General features: G+C 36.7%; 1 protein-coding gene across 5 annotated transcripts in view; it reads left to right on the top strand.

Annotated features, from left to right (window-relative positions):
* The window catches only part of sbno2b (strawberry notch homolog 2b), a 64,915-nt gene that overhangs the window by 22,482 nt on the left and 26,669 nt on the right, over positions 1-15,764 (top strand). For 4 of the 5 annotated variants that reach the window (XM_085348310.1, XM_085348313.1, XM_085348314.1 and 1 more), the window contains exon 4: positions 8,743-8,866. In XM_085348310.1, the coding sequence (XP_085204436.1) occupies positions 8,743-8,866 (124 nt within the window). Of the gene's footprint in view, positions 1-8,742; positions 8,867-14,731; positions 15,583-15,764 lie in introns of those variants that run through there. The other variant, XM_085348315.1, reaches the window with a different exon arrangement.

Below are 15,764 nucleotides of genomic sequence, written 5' to 3' on the forward strand. Positions count from 1 at the left end.
TATTATAAATTTTTCCTCATGTTGGTGTATTTGATCAATGCATACTTCCCTGAGACAGTGACATCCACATAGCACACAATCACTTCCACACATTTAAATGTGGTCAGTCAGAATGACATTTATATGTGTATCCTACAGCAATACATATAAATATAAAAAGAGCAAAAATTGTGAAAGAATTTTTAGAATTGGTCAAATATAGCTAGATAAGTGTATGATGGTGCTTAACCTCCTAAGCATGCATTTTTAATTTCTCTTTGATATTTGGGCATATTATGTAGAGCAAAATGTAGAGCAAAATTTAGTATTTTGGTCTAGACGACCCAAAATGTGATGTCCTCATATGTGGACGCCAGGTCCTAGGAGGTTAAACTCAGTTATATACGATTTATTATTAATCGGGTAAACTTGAGGGAAACATTTGTATATATTTGATAAATATAAACCTTTAGGATTGAAAGAAAATGGATACACTGGTCCAACCTAACATGAAATTATCATTTAGATGCATGTAAAAGTGTTTCTTTCAGTGGGCACATAACTTTTGAAACCCCCAAAGCTGATTGAATGTTTGTTTTTTACAGCTGATCACATACTCATTCTAACACTCAACGACCAGCTCAGATCACTGGGCAGGTCTTCTTTATCAAATCTCTTTTATTTCCCGTAGTGAGTGGCCCAGTGTCAGACTTAACTGCAGGATCTCTCAGTGCTAAATGAACGTTTTCTCCTAAGTTGTGCATGTATAAAGTTAAACTGGAAAAGGGCTGCGTAACGTCTTGTTTTTGTTGGCAGAAAGAACCACAGTCGTTATCACGAACTGCACTCCATGCATTTAGCCACAGCTGTGCACTCAGGAACATTTTGACATTTTAATCTGTTAAAGATCAGGTGCACTTTGTATAAGCACTCTGATATAAAAGGTCATATGTACCGTTTATGTATCTGTGCAGTATGGGTTAGCATTTTTTTCAGCAGAATTGTTTAATTCTATGATACATGCTAAATATTAGAGCAGTCATTATGGTTCTTTCTTGCATCATGAAAACTATCAGGGTCTTAAAAGTGATATCGTCATTAGGCTTTTGCTTTAACCAGTCCAAACTTAAAAACTATGTGCATTAAATCTGAGAATTGAGTGGGCTTGTATACAGTATCTATTTGGTGATTCAGTGGATAGTGACTTGTTATTTTAAAGATGAATTTAGTCATCACCAAGATTGTGTCATATTGAAGATAACTGAAGAAGTGTTTGTTAAAGAAGTGGTGTTTTCTATTGTTATTGCTGCCAGTGCAGTGCGTCTTTGAAAGTTCAAGTGCCAGATGACGTTGAAAGCAGGGTCTGTGGTTTTCAAGTTCACTCAAAGTGGAATTTTCTGACATCAAGTTGCGTTTACAACACTCTTATCTCACTCTCTGTTTTACAATGTACAATACAATCAAATTCACAAGGGGTCTGTGGTTTATTGCAAGATTGGTTTGATTGAATTTCAACTAGTTCTTCAGTACTGTGTTTTGAGGACCCCTCATTTGAGGAAGTCTTTGTGTACTCTCAGTTTTGTTTTAGAGTGAAGTGGCTGACTGGTTTTTAGAAGAACCAAGTCTTTGATCAAGAGATTTAATTCACGTTAATCATTCCTTCTGCAGCACTTCAAAAATTATTCAGTCCTGCTCCTAGTTTATTTAATGGCTCAGTATCACTAAAATAGAAATAGACAAAGAAAAAAAGTAACTAAGAAATGTTAGTGGTTGCTTGATTATTACATTTAATTTTTCTTTCAGATTTGGTGACCAGTTTTAAGTAGTTGCAGCATTCGAGGTTGCTCGGTGTTTGAGTGTGCCTTCACCCTCAACTTGTGGGCGACCACTTTAAATTGCAAAACAATTACACAATTCCCTTTGTGGGAGGCAACAATTGTAGTCCAACTCAGATTGAATGCAGTCACTCTTAACAAATTGGGACGGTTTGAAAATAATTTCCATTGAATTCATTAATGAAGATGAATTCATTAATTGCCTACACATTGCACTCAGCCTGCGCTGATCAGTGCATCTGATGTGCAATGTGTGTGTGTCTCTTTGGAATAGGGAATTTGGCTTACCTGGTTGTATTCTGATGCAAGGTTGTAGAGTTCCTGTCTTCTTTTACAGTTAAATTTACTGTCCTACATTAAGCAATATCACTTCTCCACTGTCTCCGGAGGAATTTCCTTATTTCCATTTCAGATTACTTGGGTTCTGACTGGACTCTTAATGTAAATACTTTCTGTAGTTTCTCTGTAGATGGAGCCAGAATTGCAAAACATTACAAAAGATTGACGATTTTTTTTTGCCAATTTATCTCAGTTCATTGCTGTATTTCACAAACTGCTGCATGTATTTGCCAGCTTGACCCCATTCAATCTCAAACTGACTGCAGGCTGGCTCTGTATTATTGCCGTGTTATTGCTGTCTTCCCACACCAAAGTTACTTTGAAGATGGTAACAGTCGCAGTCGTGTCACAGTCGTGGTTCTCTGTCTTTAAAGCAACCATTTCAAAGGCAACAAGAGTTTCCCAAGTTTGAATGTGGCATGAGTAAACAGGACAGAGGACTAAACCTCCAGTTTCTGCATCTCTACATTACCCTGCTAATTTTTGATGTTCAGTGTGGCACGACCCTGTGTGTGTTACTTCTTTTGAAGGATCCTCAGGTTACAGAGCAGGCTGCAGCTAAGTATGATTGACTTGCTCTCCACAGTCAGAATGAAACTGATTGGTGTCGAAAGCCCTCAGCTGTCCACTCACATTGCTACTGGGCACAAGCTGAGAAGTGAATAGCTCACAAGACCCCATTGAGGGAAGAATGTGAATGGACCAGTGCTCTGTTTACACAGATTGATGGACTGGCTGACTGATTCTGCCCCTGCGCAGCAGAAATGATCCTTATAAAGAGTAATAAAAACATCACCTAGATTCTAGTGACAGTTACAGCAGGAGGAAGTTCATTTTAGTATTAGAGCTTACTAAAGCATACATCTCATTATAGTAGCTCTGGAGATGAGTTTTATATGAAATGTGGAGCACTTGAGAATATGTGAATTGTCTGTGATTAATCTGTGTGCTTTGGGTTGTAGAAAAACCAAGGCACTTTCTCACCCATTGGGAATATAATAAAATCCAGAACAATAGGAGTGTGTTTGATTTAGGGCTCTGTTTTGGCACATGCTCATCACTGGTGAACAAGCATTTTTGTGTGTGTGTGTGTGTGTGTGGGTGGGGGGTAAAGGGAGTACTGTAAAGGTTATACGCTCACTTGCACCATTACCTACTTTGTATCTTGGCGATTCGTTATTCACTTAACTTAGTGGAAAGTTGCAGTACAGCATGTACTTTGCAAATGAGGCAGAATATTGCAGTGAGTTTTCCTGATAGGGCTTGCTCTCCACCTGCTTGAAGCAGGTTAACAGCTCAGCAATTCTCTGTTCTGTAATATTGTTCAAGCTGGTTGCCAGCAGAGACATTGAGGTACAGGCATAAGCTACTAGCTGCAATAGAATAGCAAGAATCACCCCGCTAATAATGCTGTATTTCTCAGTTTATCATTATCTGGCCTAAACATGTAGAATTCAATTATAAAGACAAGAAAAGGATAAATTAAGAGTTGTGTGTGAGTTCATAGCTTACCAAATAGAAGGCAACAGGTCATTCTCTCAACTTAAATTGATTATATCTACTGTCCAGCTGCAATTTCACAGAACTACTTCACTGTCTCTTAATTTAATCTATTAATTTATTTACTAATGGAACCAGCTACAAACTCACAGCATAGGTTATATGAGCAAAACACTGACCTGTTAAAATTTACCTTTTTATTAACACACAGTGACAGCAGTCTTACCCTGGTATCTTTATTCAGAAGAACCATGTTTTTTGTCACAGCAGGTTGAAATTTTGGAGGTGGCGGTTTGCATTTGCATGTAAAGCTGTGAAATATGAAATGAACATTAGCAAAAACATTATCTTCTCTTGACAGTTTGTTGCACTGTGGTTTTGATATTTACAACTCTGCATGTCCCAGACAATGAAGAAACTTATTTGTCTGTCCCCACCCTATATCCTGCTGTGTTATTTTTAGTCATATTGGTATCAACATCACTGTATCTGGCACTGGCTGAATATTTGTCTTCTCTAGTTATGTGAAGATGGCACATCATCAAGGCTAAAAATCTAATTCATAAATCCAATTTAAAAAGATCCAAACACTGAAAAATATTTCAGCAGTTGCTGCATAGAGATTACATGGTATGTGTTAGCTTATGCAAAAAAATAAAATAAAATACAGTACGAGTTAAATAATCTGTAGAGAGTCTTTTCGGAGAGACTGTAATTCAGGTGATATTATAGTTATGATTTACAAATTCAATATGTGTCATATGGCCATCTTAAACTTTCTGTTTTTAATAGAGACACTCCCTAAGTGTGTCTGTGCATATGTTTGTGTGTGTGTACCACAGGCAGATTGTGGGTTGCAACTTCGTCATGATCAGCCCATCCAAACAGCATGAGTGACTGATTGATATATTTATCACAGGAAACCAAAGATGAAAAATAAAAAACATAACAACATAACACTTATAGTGCATACTTGTCCAGCTTTTAAATAATTTGAGTAATACCATTTGTAAATGTTTGAACTCTCAGTTTTTCACGCATCTTCAAAGCCCTGTTTAGGACGTTAAATACTTTAAATAGACTCTTTACTTTGTTTTAGAGTTAAAGTTAGGTTAAGGTGTAGGTTTAGGGTAGGGTTAGAGTGAGAGTTGACTGTTATTCTTGGTGATAGAACCTGGCGGTTTGAGGTTCAGTAATGCATATATCTTAGTCAGTGTCCTCACAAAGATGTGATTAAAGTGCCCTACACACATACTCACATAGCAGGTAGTCATTGTAAGGGAAAAACTGGAAACTGAGAACCAGTTTTAGAATGAAAAACTCCATTTGATTTTTAAACATAAGTAGAAACTAATTTTCTGCTCAGTTAAATATTTTCAAGTGATTTAATTAACAGTTTATTGCAGGAATAATGGTTAGGTCTGCCCACACAGCTGCTTTTCCTGCTTTACACAACATATCAGCAATGTACAGTTAGAACACCACAGCCTCTTCATGTTTTATGGATTCATTCGTGTAGTGAAAGGATTTTTGATATTTACTCCAAAATTAGCTTTGACCTGCTACCTGTCTTCTCTGCATTATTTAGCATCTTTAGCACAGTACTACCTAGAGTCACACTGGAGTGTTTCCCACTGCCATGAGCCAAAGTTCACTGCGGGAGATAAATTTAGAATAGAAATATAGATTAGACTAGAATTGTCCTTTATTGTCCCTTGTTGGAGAAATTTGCGTGTTCCAGCAGCAAAGTGACAGGCAGATGGAGCATGTATACACTATATTAAAGAATATACAATAAAAAAAAACAAGAAATAAGAGACTGTATAACATAAGAAAAAAGAATACACTACAGTTATTAAAAATAGCATACTCAGATTCAAAGAAATGTGCTTCCGAGTAGGATCCTTTTTTTTTTTTTTTTTTTTTAAAGCTGTACTTCGTGAGATACTCCTAGGAATCAGAGCAGTTGCATGTCTTTGTTTACTTTGTATTCTTGGGCATCCCGTAGATGTTGATAATGATCTCAGATTTTTCTATGGAAGAAGCCGAAAACACTTTAACATCATTGTAAAGTGCTCATGTTTGCTCACAGTAAACAGTTCATGGCTACTCCTGAATTGGGCAAAATGTGACAAACTTACCTTTATCTACAATCACTTTCAGGTAATCTTAAATGTACATTAAATTCCTGTGTTTATTCACTGTTAGCATAGCTTTAAATATTTATTTATTTATTTATTTTTATTTCAGGATTAATTTCCAAAGTTACTGCAAGTTCCGCACCTCCATAGGAGTTTGCTTTAAGGATGATGCCTTAATCCTGAAGGTGTCAGCACTATAGTGAACCACTTTGAAGCTGAAACACATTCTAATGTTTAAAGTAAAGAGCGTAGAAAATGACTATAGACTTTTGTACAGTCATTGTTTGAAATGCACATCAGGTCTGATCCTTTAAAGACCCTAATTATGAACTTCTCAATAAGTAAGGGGCACAGGATGCCAGGAAGTAATTTATCTGAAAACCTAATAATAAACATAATTCTAGCAAACTTGTAAAATCGCAGTAATTGAAAGACAGTTGAGATAACTGCACACTAGAACAGAAAACCAAGGTGTGCGGAAAAGCAAAGTTATAGATATTATTATCTATGCACAGCTTCAGGCTATGCATGATGAGATAAACAGTAAGTCATTCAGCTACTTTAGCTGAGAGACCCTCACTGGCTTTGTGTTATTGGAAGGCAGCTTATGCTGTCCTGCCAAGACTTCTGTTGTAATAATATCACACTCATATCACTGTTTGCTAAGGGGATTTCCAGTGTGGATGGTTGTTACTATTCGCGGTGTTTTCTGAGAACTAATCATGTTCTTTACCTTTTTTTTCTCATTTATATTTATCGCCATGATTAATCTTGTCTTTTTCCATTGTGTAGGCAAACTACTTGTTCTCACACTAACTCCCCATCTACTTGATTGAGGAAAAATAAGTTTAACAAAGACCTCATTGTTGTCTTGTTTTGTTTTTTTAAGTTAACCTACTTATTAGAGGTGGGAATCACCATACATCCCACGATACGATATTATCACAATACTTAACGCACGATACGATATTATTGCAATTTTTTAAAATATTTTGCGATATTCAGATTCTGTACATAAAGGTAAACTTTATCAATATTCATTTTCTCTAATATCAAAGTCTCGCACTCAGTCTTTCTCTCATTTCAGTCAGTTTTGTTGTTGACAAACTGAACGGTTTGTATTACAGTCTAGTCCAACTTAACTGAATGCAACCATCTGGTACAATTATAGCTATTCTGCACTATGCAATATGAAAACTATGCAGCCCCTTCAGCAACTGAAGAATTTGAAAGTAAATTAAAACAAAATATAATTTTATATTAAATAAAAACGTTTTAAACTTAATTAAAATAAAACATGTCTTAAATTAAAATAAGTAAACTGTCATGTTTATTGCTGCCAAAAAATGTTAAACACATTTGGACAGTGAAGGAATGTCAGGATTCTTTCTCAGAAAAAGGATCAACATGCTCTGAAGTCAGAGCACAAAAACCCTTTTGTAACAAAATATCGATTTCTGCTGTCCCTGTATCGATACATTATTAGCGAACAAAATATCACGATACTACACAGTATCGATTTTTCCCCCCACCCCTACTACTTATCAGCCAGACGCCCCTTTCATCCGCAAAAATTCAAACGAAAAATCGATGGCTGCATAAGTAACCAAGTGAGAGAATTGGTTATATAAAACAATAACCAAGATAAAGATAACATATTCTCAGCAAATACTGAATGTGTGACCACGTACAATCTCAAATATTGAATATTTGGCAACATGTCATTTTGTTGTTCATTAATAAATGAACAATTTTCAGCTATTTATTAATAAGTGACTTTATGTATATATATATATATATATATATATATATATATATATATATATATATATATATATATATATATATATATATATATATATATATATATATATTGTACTATTCTTAGTTAGCGTATTGTCTGTCTTGTTAATGTTTGTTTATAATGGAGCACTGTAACAAAAAAATAATTCCCCCAGGGATCAATAAAGTATTTTGATTCTGATTCTGATTGAAATCAGAGGAACCATGTTTCCATAGTTTGGTTTCCTTACACTGGATTAGGACTGCCCTTTCATCCCCTTGATGTATTTTGACCTTAAATCAATCAGGCCTGCTGATCTAATCCTTTGAATAGATTTGGACGTTTCCAATCCTTCAGTTCTGAGCCCTGGAACATGATTGGGTGAGACGAATATGGGATGGTCCTTTTATAGTTCCACCTTTACAAGGGTTTAGTTTTGCTTTCATTTTGACTGTGCTTTTACCACTCATAGACGAGTAAGCTTGTTGCGTTATGATGACTTGTACTCAGGAAGAAACTGAAAATATCGCAGGAGTTCTATTGGACAGTTTCAGATATTAGCACAGTAGACAAAGTGAAGGTTGTTATTCGGGAGAAATGGATCTTTGAAACGGGTAGGAGCTGCTCTTATTCTCTGTACTTAGACTTTCTGTTGATAGCTCTCGCTTACCCTCTGGGTTTTTCTAATCTTGTCTATCTCTGCCTGTCTGTCCCTAGATACATGTTTAGCTTGTTTCTTTTAATACCTGGTGCCTGTTTTTTGTTATTATTTATTTACTAAGACAAAGATTTCAAGAGTTACAAGAGACTAGATTGGGCTTGAAAATGCCATAAGGGAACAAACTGAAAGTGTTCCGCCTTCACCTGTTAGGCGTGTGTGGAATTTTAAAAAAATGTTTTGTAACACAGTATTATAACTTTAGACCATTAACTTTTAGTTAGACAATACTAAATAACAAGCAGCACCCGGCACGCTTGTCTTGGAGTACTTTGGTGTACTACTTAAATGTCAGCTTCACATGTCTGCTACTTACTGTACAGGTATAAAAGCCTGTGAACTTTGGCAGCTTTAAGGTGTTTGTAGCTGAATGAGTATAAACCTTGTTATTATTTGAAAAAGCTATGTGTAACAGTTAAACAGACTAAACTTTGTCTTTCTTTCTAGGCAGTACCACTTAAACGGCAGAGCTTTCACCAACATTCCAGATATGCCAGTGGATATATACCCGGGAATCTCTGACATGGACTTTCCCGGCCTCAACTTCTCTAGGAATGGAGAGTTTACCCAGGTTGGTTTTTATTTAGCACTTGTACATGCTGACCTACAGATGGTCTCACCGGAACAGTTTTTATTTCACAAGTCTTTGGAAATCTACTGAAGAAAGGGTGGACATTTTTTCCAAAAGATGTTCCCTCATTTGCTGGATTTGTGATGATATTGGAATGGCTTCAAGAATCGGGATGAAGATAGTCTTATAAATACAGAAAGATGTATTTGTCTTGCAGTTTTGTTTTGAGTTTTTTCGTTTATTTGTTTTGTCTACCACTCTCATTTACTTGCTCATCATAGGGAAGGATAATACCTCCCACTCACCCCTTTCATCTTGCCTTTCATGTGTATTAAGTTGAGCCTTAATTTACCGTAGAGAAACCTTATTAAAGCCTGATGTTGTCTAGACGACTGCAGCAGCACCTGCCCAATTCCTGTCAAGGCATGTCATTAATAGGAAGCTATAATTGTGTGATCCTCTCTTCTATGGTTTTATGCCTTTAGAAGTCGGCGTTTTAGTCATGCTTCAAATCATTTTACAAATATTAAGCATCTTAGAAAGTCCTGGAAGTTTTTTCAGCTACTGTGAATTATTTCAGTGCCTGTGAGACTATGCTTAACTTGGACATTCATTCAAAAATGGGAAATACTTCAACAGGGGCATTGAAGACACAGACTTCTACCCATACCCATTACTTTGCATCATTTGCATTTTTTATTTCTAAGTACTTTTGTGTCCATTCAGCCAGTACTTTATAGCTAGTATTGTATGAACAGGAGCCATTGTAATTGCACAGACCAGTGAATTTCTAATCTGAATCCATTTTGAGTTTATGAGTGTCATTATGGAACCACATTAAAACACAATATGCTATGATGATGAGTTTTAAAGAAGAGAGCCACTAACTAGAGAAGGCGTAGCTGTCCGGGCTTTCCTTAGTCCAGCATAAATCCAAAGCAGCCACAGTGGTGGCTCAAGATAAGGGATCCTTGCTTTGCATATGCCTTTTTTTCTATAACATATTTCCTCATTATGTTCCTACGAGGCAACTCTTTAAACAGTAGTTCTAATAAAAATGTAGAAAATGCAGATTGTAAAAAATAATAATGTTTTTCAATCCTGGTGCATGAAATACACTTCTGGACATGACTATAATTAATTGGACAAATCTATCTTTAGTCAGAAGAGATGCTGGAACAGCTCCTTGCCGTAGCAAATTGACAGCATAGCCTGGCCAGTGAACAATGTATTGTCTGTAGATAAAAGCATGCATTTACATTCTATGATAAAGAAATCATAGAATAAAAAAATTCTAATAACAAGTTCTCATATAGTTTTTGCTCAGATGTTTTGCATCAACCAGAAGAACTAAAAGATCTTAAATACATTTAATGAACGTGCACATTATAGGTACGTTATGACAAAGCTGCAAGGATAATTCAGAGTTTTTTGTTGTTGATATCCAGTTTCCAGACACATCATTTGTAGTCCATCATTACTAGCAGTTTCAAATGAAGCACAAGCAGACACAGAATCTACACGCAAGAGTTTCACTTCATGTTTGGCTCCAGATGTTTGAATGAGTCTAATAATTCTCTCTTTAAAAAAAAAAGAAAAAAAAAGGCAAGGTTTTATTGGTTTGTAAGACTGGTGGGAGGGGTTTAAAATCAAAAGCTACACATGTCATATATTATACAAAAGAAAGTTACGTGTCATGCGCGTGTATTGTAGTGCTTACATGGATTGTGTGATTCATGTGGGGTTTCCCTAGTTTTCCAAATGCATGTTTTAGCCTGTCTGGATTGAGCTTTCTTCTGTAAAGTAATCATACAGGGCTCCTGAGTGTATGACACAGATGTCTAATTATCTGTAGGTACATAATTAGAAAACAGTTGTTGTGAGATTTAGTTTAGATTACCTCTTTTCACAAGCAGTAAGTAGTGGAGATTTGTTTTCGTGGTGTCAAAAATATGTGATGTTAAAATGCTTGCTTGTGCCTGTTTGCGGCAGCGAGATCTTTTGTGCTTATATTGTGCTTTCTCAGCTCTTCTTTCTGGTTTTAGACACTCCCTGCCATGTGAGGCATGGGGGAGAAAATGTAAGTCATGGGGTCATCATGACTAATCTGCCAACTCACACTCAGCTCACTTCATCCTCCATTTCATTCCCCCATTCCGTGGTGATCCTGCCATGTTTTTCCTGTGTCCATCCACAATCAGAAAGCAGAATTTCTTGTTTTTTCCCCCCCACTGTTGATTCATGACAATACAGAAAACATTTAGGCATATTTGACTAAATGTTTTTGATGGGATCGTTTGGTTTTGTCAAGTGACTGCCGTGTTTACCTCAGCAATTTCTTTGTTTCAGTTACAGCTGTAGGGTCATTAGGAAAATCTCTTTTGGTTTGCTGTCTTCCCACAATGTTACAGTTTGTTTATGCAGCTAACCAGCATATGACCAGGAAGTGTAACTCTGGATTGCTGTAATTCTGAAAACAGTTGATTATTTGTGTTAGAATCAGTAGACTTCCTGTTTATATTCCCGTTAATATTATTTTTATATGACTTTTCTCGAAGTTACTAATAAATAAAATGGACATGTGGCCACTGTATTGTGATCAGGATAAGGTTGTTGAAACATCATAACCAATGCACACAATGCACATCATAAGTAATTAGGACATATTAAATGTGAGAGATTTAAACAATGGCTGAATAAAATTACCTACACGTTATATGAACTGAAGCTTTGCCAATATGTGCTGTCTTTCGCTGGAAACTTCCCCCAGAAATAACAGTTGGCATAAAATACCTTTTCTGGGAGTTATAGTACCACCAAGAAGCTATAAACTAAGGCATTACCAAAACAGTCAGCTTGGACACAGTAAAACTGTGATAAACAGTGGAAAAACCATATTGAGGCTAACTTGTATTTACTGGTTTTTATTAACCTCAAGAATTTTAATGCCATTTTTCTTTAGTAGATTCAAACTAGCAACATATTTCCATTCTGCTGACTCTGCTCACTGTAATTAGAAAAAAAAGAGAGCTGCTACTTTGACAAAAACGCAACCGCGTTTTGAAAGAAAGCTATACCCTTTGTCACAGTGATACATGCATACCTACCAAGCCCAAGTTTTGTAATCTGTGGACCTTAAACACGTGAGTCTATGTGACAAAAGTCACAATGACAACAAGATTTACTGGAAGACAATAAAGACAAAACTAACCACTCTGGCTAACCTCAAGGAGTGCACATCACGTCAGAAGCAGACCATACTATCATACATACTATATCCTCTATATATACAGTATACCTACTGTATGTGCACATGTACACACATTGGAGCACATTTAGGCACACTCCTGGTCTTAGTCTCTTACTACATACTCTTGTTCTGTCTCTCCGTGTAATTGCTCTCACGTTTACACTCATAATACTGCCAAGTACATTTCTAGGAAGTGTGCATTTGCATTGAGTCTTCTTAGTTTTGCTTTTTGTAGAACTGAAAATTTCTTATTGCTAAATAAGTCACACTCAAAATTCCAAACGTGAGTAAGTCTTTAGCCAGCTGTTGGCAATTACCTGTAGAAAGATCATTGTCTTTGTCTAAGGTGATATAAACACACTAGATATGAGGTTGAAATGTGATAACATCAAAATATCTATATGGGCAGGCAAAGAAAAGAGAAAAGCAAAGAGAAAGATCCTGTTTAGTCTAAGACCCAGCTGAAAAAATGTTAAGGCCCCTTGGTTCCTGAAAGGCATGCTTTTTTTTAACCTGTGCAACTCTGCAGACCATGAACTAGATCATAACTAAGCTCATATTTTTGCACACAGGTGTAGTTTAAACCTCTCTGTTGCATTTAAGACTCTCATTTTGTAAATTAAAAAGTGTTTGCAATGCATACAGAAATACCCAGCTAATAGAATTATTTTCATTTGTTTTAAAATATTTGGTGAATTTGGTGAATTTGAAAGTTCTCAGGGTGTTTTTGTTGTTTTTCTTGGAGGGGGGGGTTGGAATATGGTGTGCGGTAAGAGGACGATCTGGTTTGTCTTGACTTTCTTTTTTTCTGTGGCAAACCTGTCATGATATAAATCAGTTGGTATTTCTCGGTTACTTCCTTATAAGACACTCCAGCACAGTCATTTGACTGGCCTAGTTTCCGAAGGAGGAGGTCAAAGGTGTTAATTTAAAGGGTTGTTAATAGGTGCACTGTTTTCCGTGAGGACTGTGTGCCTTAATATTAGGTTCGGATAGTTTAACTTCTACTCTCATTTGTTTAGGAACTGAGTATTTCTTAACAAAAAATAATTATTGCAATAGTCAGGTTTTGACTTGCACCCGTGTCTACCTTGCAAGTTAGAGATGATATCATCACAGTGAATGGAAAAATACAATTGTTGGTCCTGTTTGATAAGGGTCATCAAATGTGACAAAGGATTCAAATGATTCAAAGTCATTGAGGGCTAGAATCAAAATCAGATTTGGAAATCAAACCAGCTTTGCTTGTTTGTGGTCTCAGTTAGCCCCATTTCACGTAGCTTCACATTGCCACTTAGCTTTTGTAGATCACTGAAAGCAGCTGTGCGCATATGACAATAAGACTATATCCTGATGTTTTGTATGTAAAGTCAGGAATGCATTCATTTGTGTATTTGAAAGGGTCAGCATAAGACTTACAGGTGACTATCGACATATTTTTGGATTATGTTATTAAACGGCACTTGTTCATATAAGTCATTTAAATGCGAAGTTGATGCACTTCACATTCACCAAGAAGACATAGCTTCTTGTAAACCTTTTATGAGCATGATATGTTTATAGGGTATGTAAACTGTTTAGCTTTATGGGTTAACATTACATCATTAAGCTGTGATACATAGAAGGCTTTGATATTGGCTTGATATTGCCACAACAGTAATATAACTGTTTCATGACTATGTACTTGATCCCGACTGCAAGAGTACAATTTGGAAACTGTAGTTATATAACCCAAACTATTAGTTAATGTCAAGTTGTCATAAAAATGACATTTTTAACTGAGTGACACTTGATGACAGCAGTGATAAACGTTTGAAAAGATTCCACGTTTATGATGGTGTACTTCCCTTTCAAATAAAGTGGTACTTCTTTTGGTTGTGAAGCAGCAAGGTGTGTTTAGGAGTTCGAAAGAAGTACATCAATGATTAATTTCTCCCCAGTGGCCTTCCATGTGAAATGAAACACACGCACACACCCAGACTCACATACATACACAAATTATTCAGAGGATTCCCAGTCATACAATGATGACACCATGGACAGGCGCCACTCTGTCTCTGAGAGCCTGACTCCCCTTCAATTCAGTGAAGATGGACATTACAGTACCTCTCCATGCTTGATATCATGTATTCCTGGAAGCTGGGTGTACAAATAGGCCCCCCGTGTTTCACATAAATCACATTATTTCTCTTTTTAAATACCACAATGTTTTCCTTTATGATGGACAGTTGGACAGTTAACATTGCTCTTGTTTTAGAAAAAGTGGCACGTTGCTGCCTTTGATAAGCAGTCAGATTCCCAGAATATTGTTGTTTTTTTTTGTTGTTTGCATTTTACAATCACACCCATAGTTCCAGTAAGCAGTAATAACTTTTTATGAATAGGTGTGCAGATAGGCTAATCTTTGAAAGACCCCGTGAGATTGAAAACACGCACTTTTAACAATCTCGGCTGTTTTTTCTTTTTTTCATAAAATCTCTTTAATGGTTGTAGAAGAAGCTCTCTTGATCGAAAACTATATCCTATTCTGTGCTGTTATATCTGAAAAAAGGTGTCCTGTCATACCTGACACACCCTTCCCAGAAAGCTTATTTGACAACTTGTTGCATCTGCCTTTGTTAGCTTTTGTGTGTATTAATATTTACCTTATATTAATCAGCATTTATTAAAAGAATAGTGACTGGCCTAAAAATGAATCTTTCTAGATAAAGAGTCACAAAAAAAGAGTATGAAGTAAGACAGCAAGCCAGGCAGGGATTTGGCCTCTAAATATAATAATGATTAAATAGTGGCCGAGTCCCATTAAACATAGCAGTAAGCAGCAGTGTGTGAGGAGAGGCCAGGTCCAGAGCGCAATACTGTTTACACTACAAATGCGGTTGAGTTACACCATGTACAGTAAAATAGGCCCTACTGCCAGTAACTCTAGTCACTTACCAACAAAAGCATCATTTCCTGAAAGCTCCTCCCCTCCTCCCTCCCTCTTCTCCCCACCTCTCCCCTCCCCTCCTCCTCTGTTCTCACTCGCTCTCCAACCACCTTTTTGAGCTCAGAGGAACTAGTCCACAATCACTATGACTAAACCCCTTATGCAAATACCTGACAGTCCTGGTGAAGCAGGAAGTATGTTTTAGAGTTGCTTGTATCTCTGTTTGTGAGAGGTTGTAGGTGTGAGCTCATTGCCCACAGCAGATCTGTGGTAGAGGCAGATGTGTGCTCTGAACCATAGAGGAATTGTGAAGGGGCTAGTGAGAGTCCTGTGCTGGGTGGGAGCGCACCAGCTGTAAAGTGATTACCAACACTTTGATCAACACATGGAAGAGACTGTCCAGTTCAGGGATTCAAGGTGAAGCAGGAGCGTATGTGTGTGTATATTTTACTCCCCCAAACTGCAGCTGTTGGATCCATGTCTCTCATGCAGTTCTGGACTAAATTTTATGCTCAGCTGGGAAAACCGCTACCAAAGGTACTGTTTGCATCTTGTTGTCATATATTTTAAGTTGAATGAAGAGTGTTGATTTAAGCACTCGCCGTTTTTATTTTCTAATGTCACGATCAGCCCTTGAATACTATGAATAGAAAAGCCTCGTGACTAACTGTAGGCTGTTATTGTGAAGAGTTTTTATTGTCCCTGTCATGGAACTTGAT

This window comes from Diplotaxodon limnothrissa, linkage group LG23 (assembly GCF_057381915.1).
Source record: "Diplotaxodon limnothrissa isolate DT_005_m linkage group LG23, D_limnothrissa_male_GT1.1, whole genome shotgun sequence".
Taxonomy (NCBI): Eukaryota; Metazoa; Chordata; class Actinopteri; order Cichliformes; family Cichlidae; genus Diplotaxodon; species Diplotaxodon limnothrissa.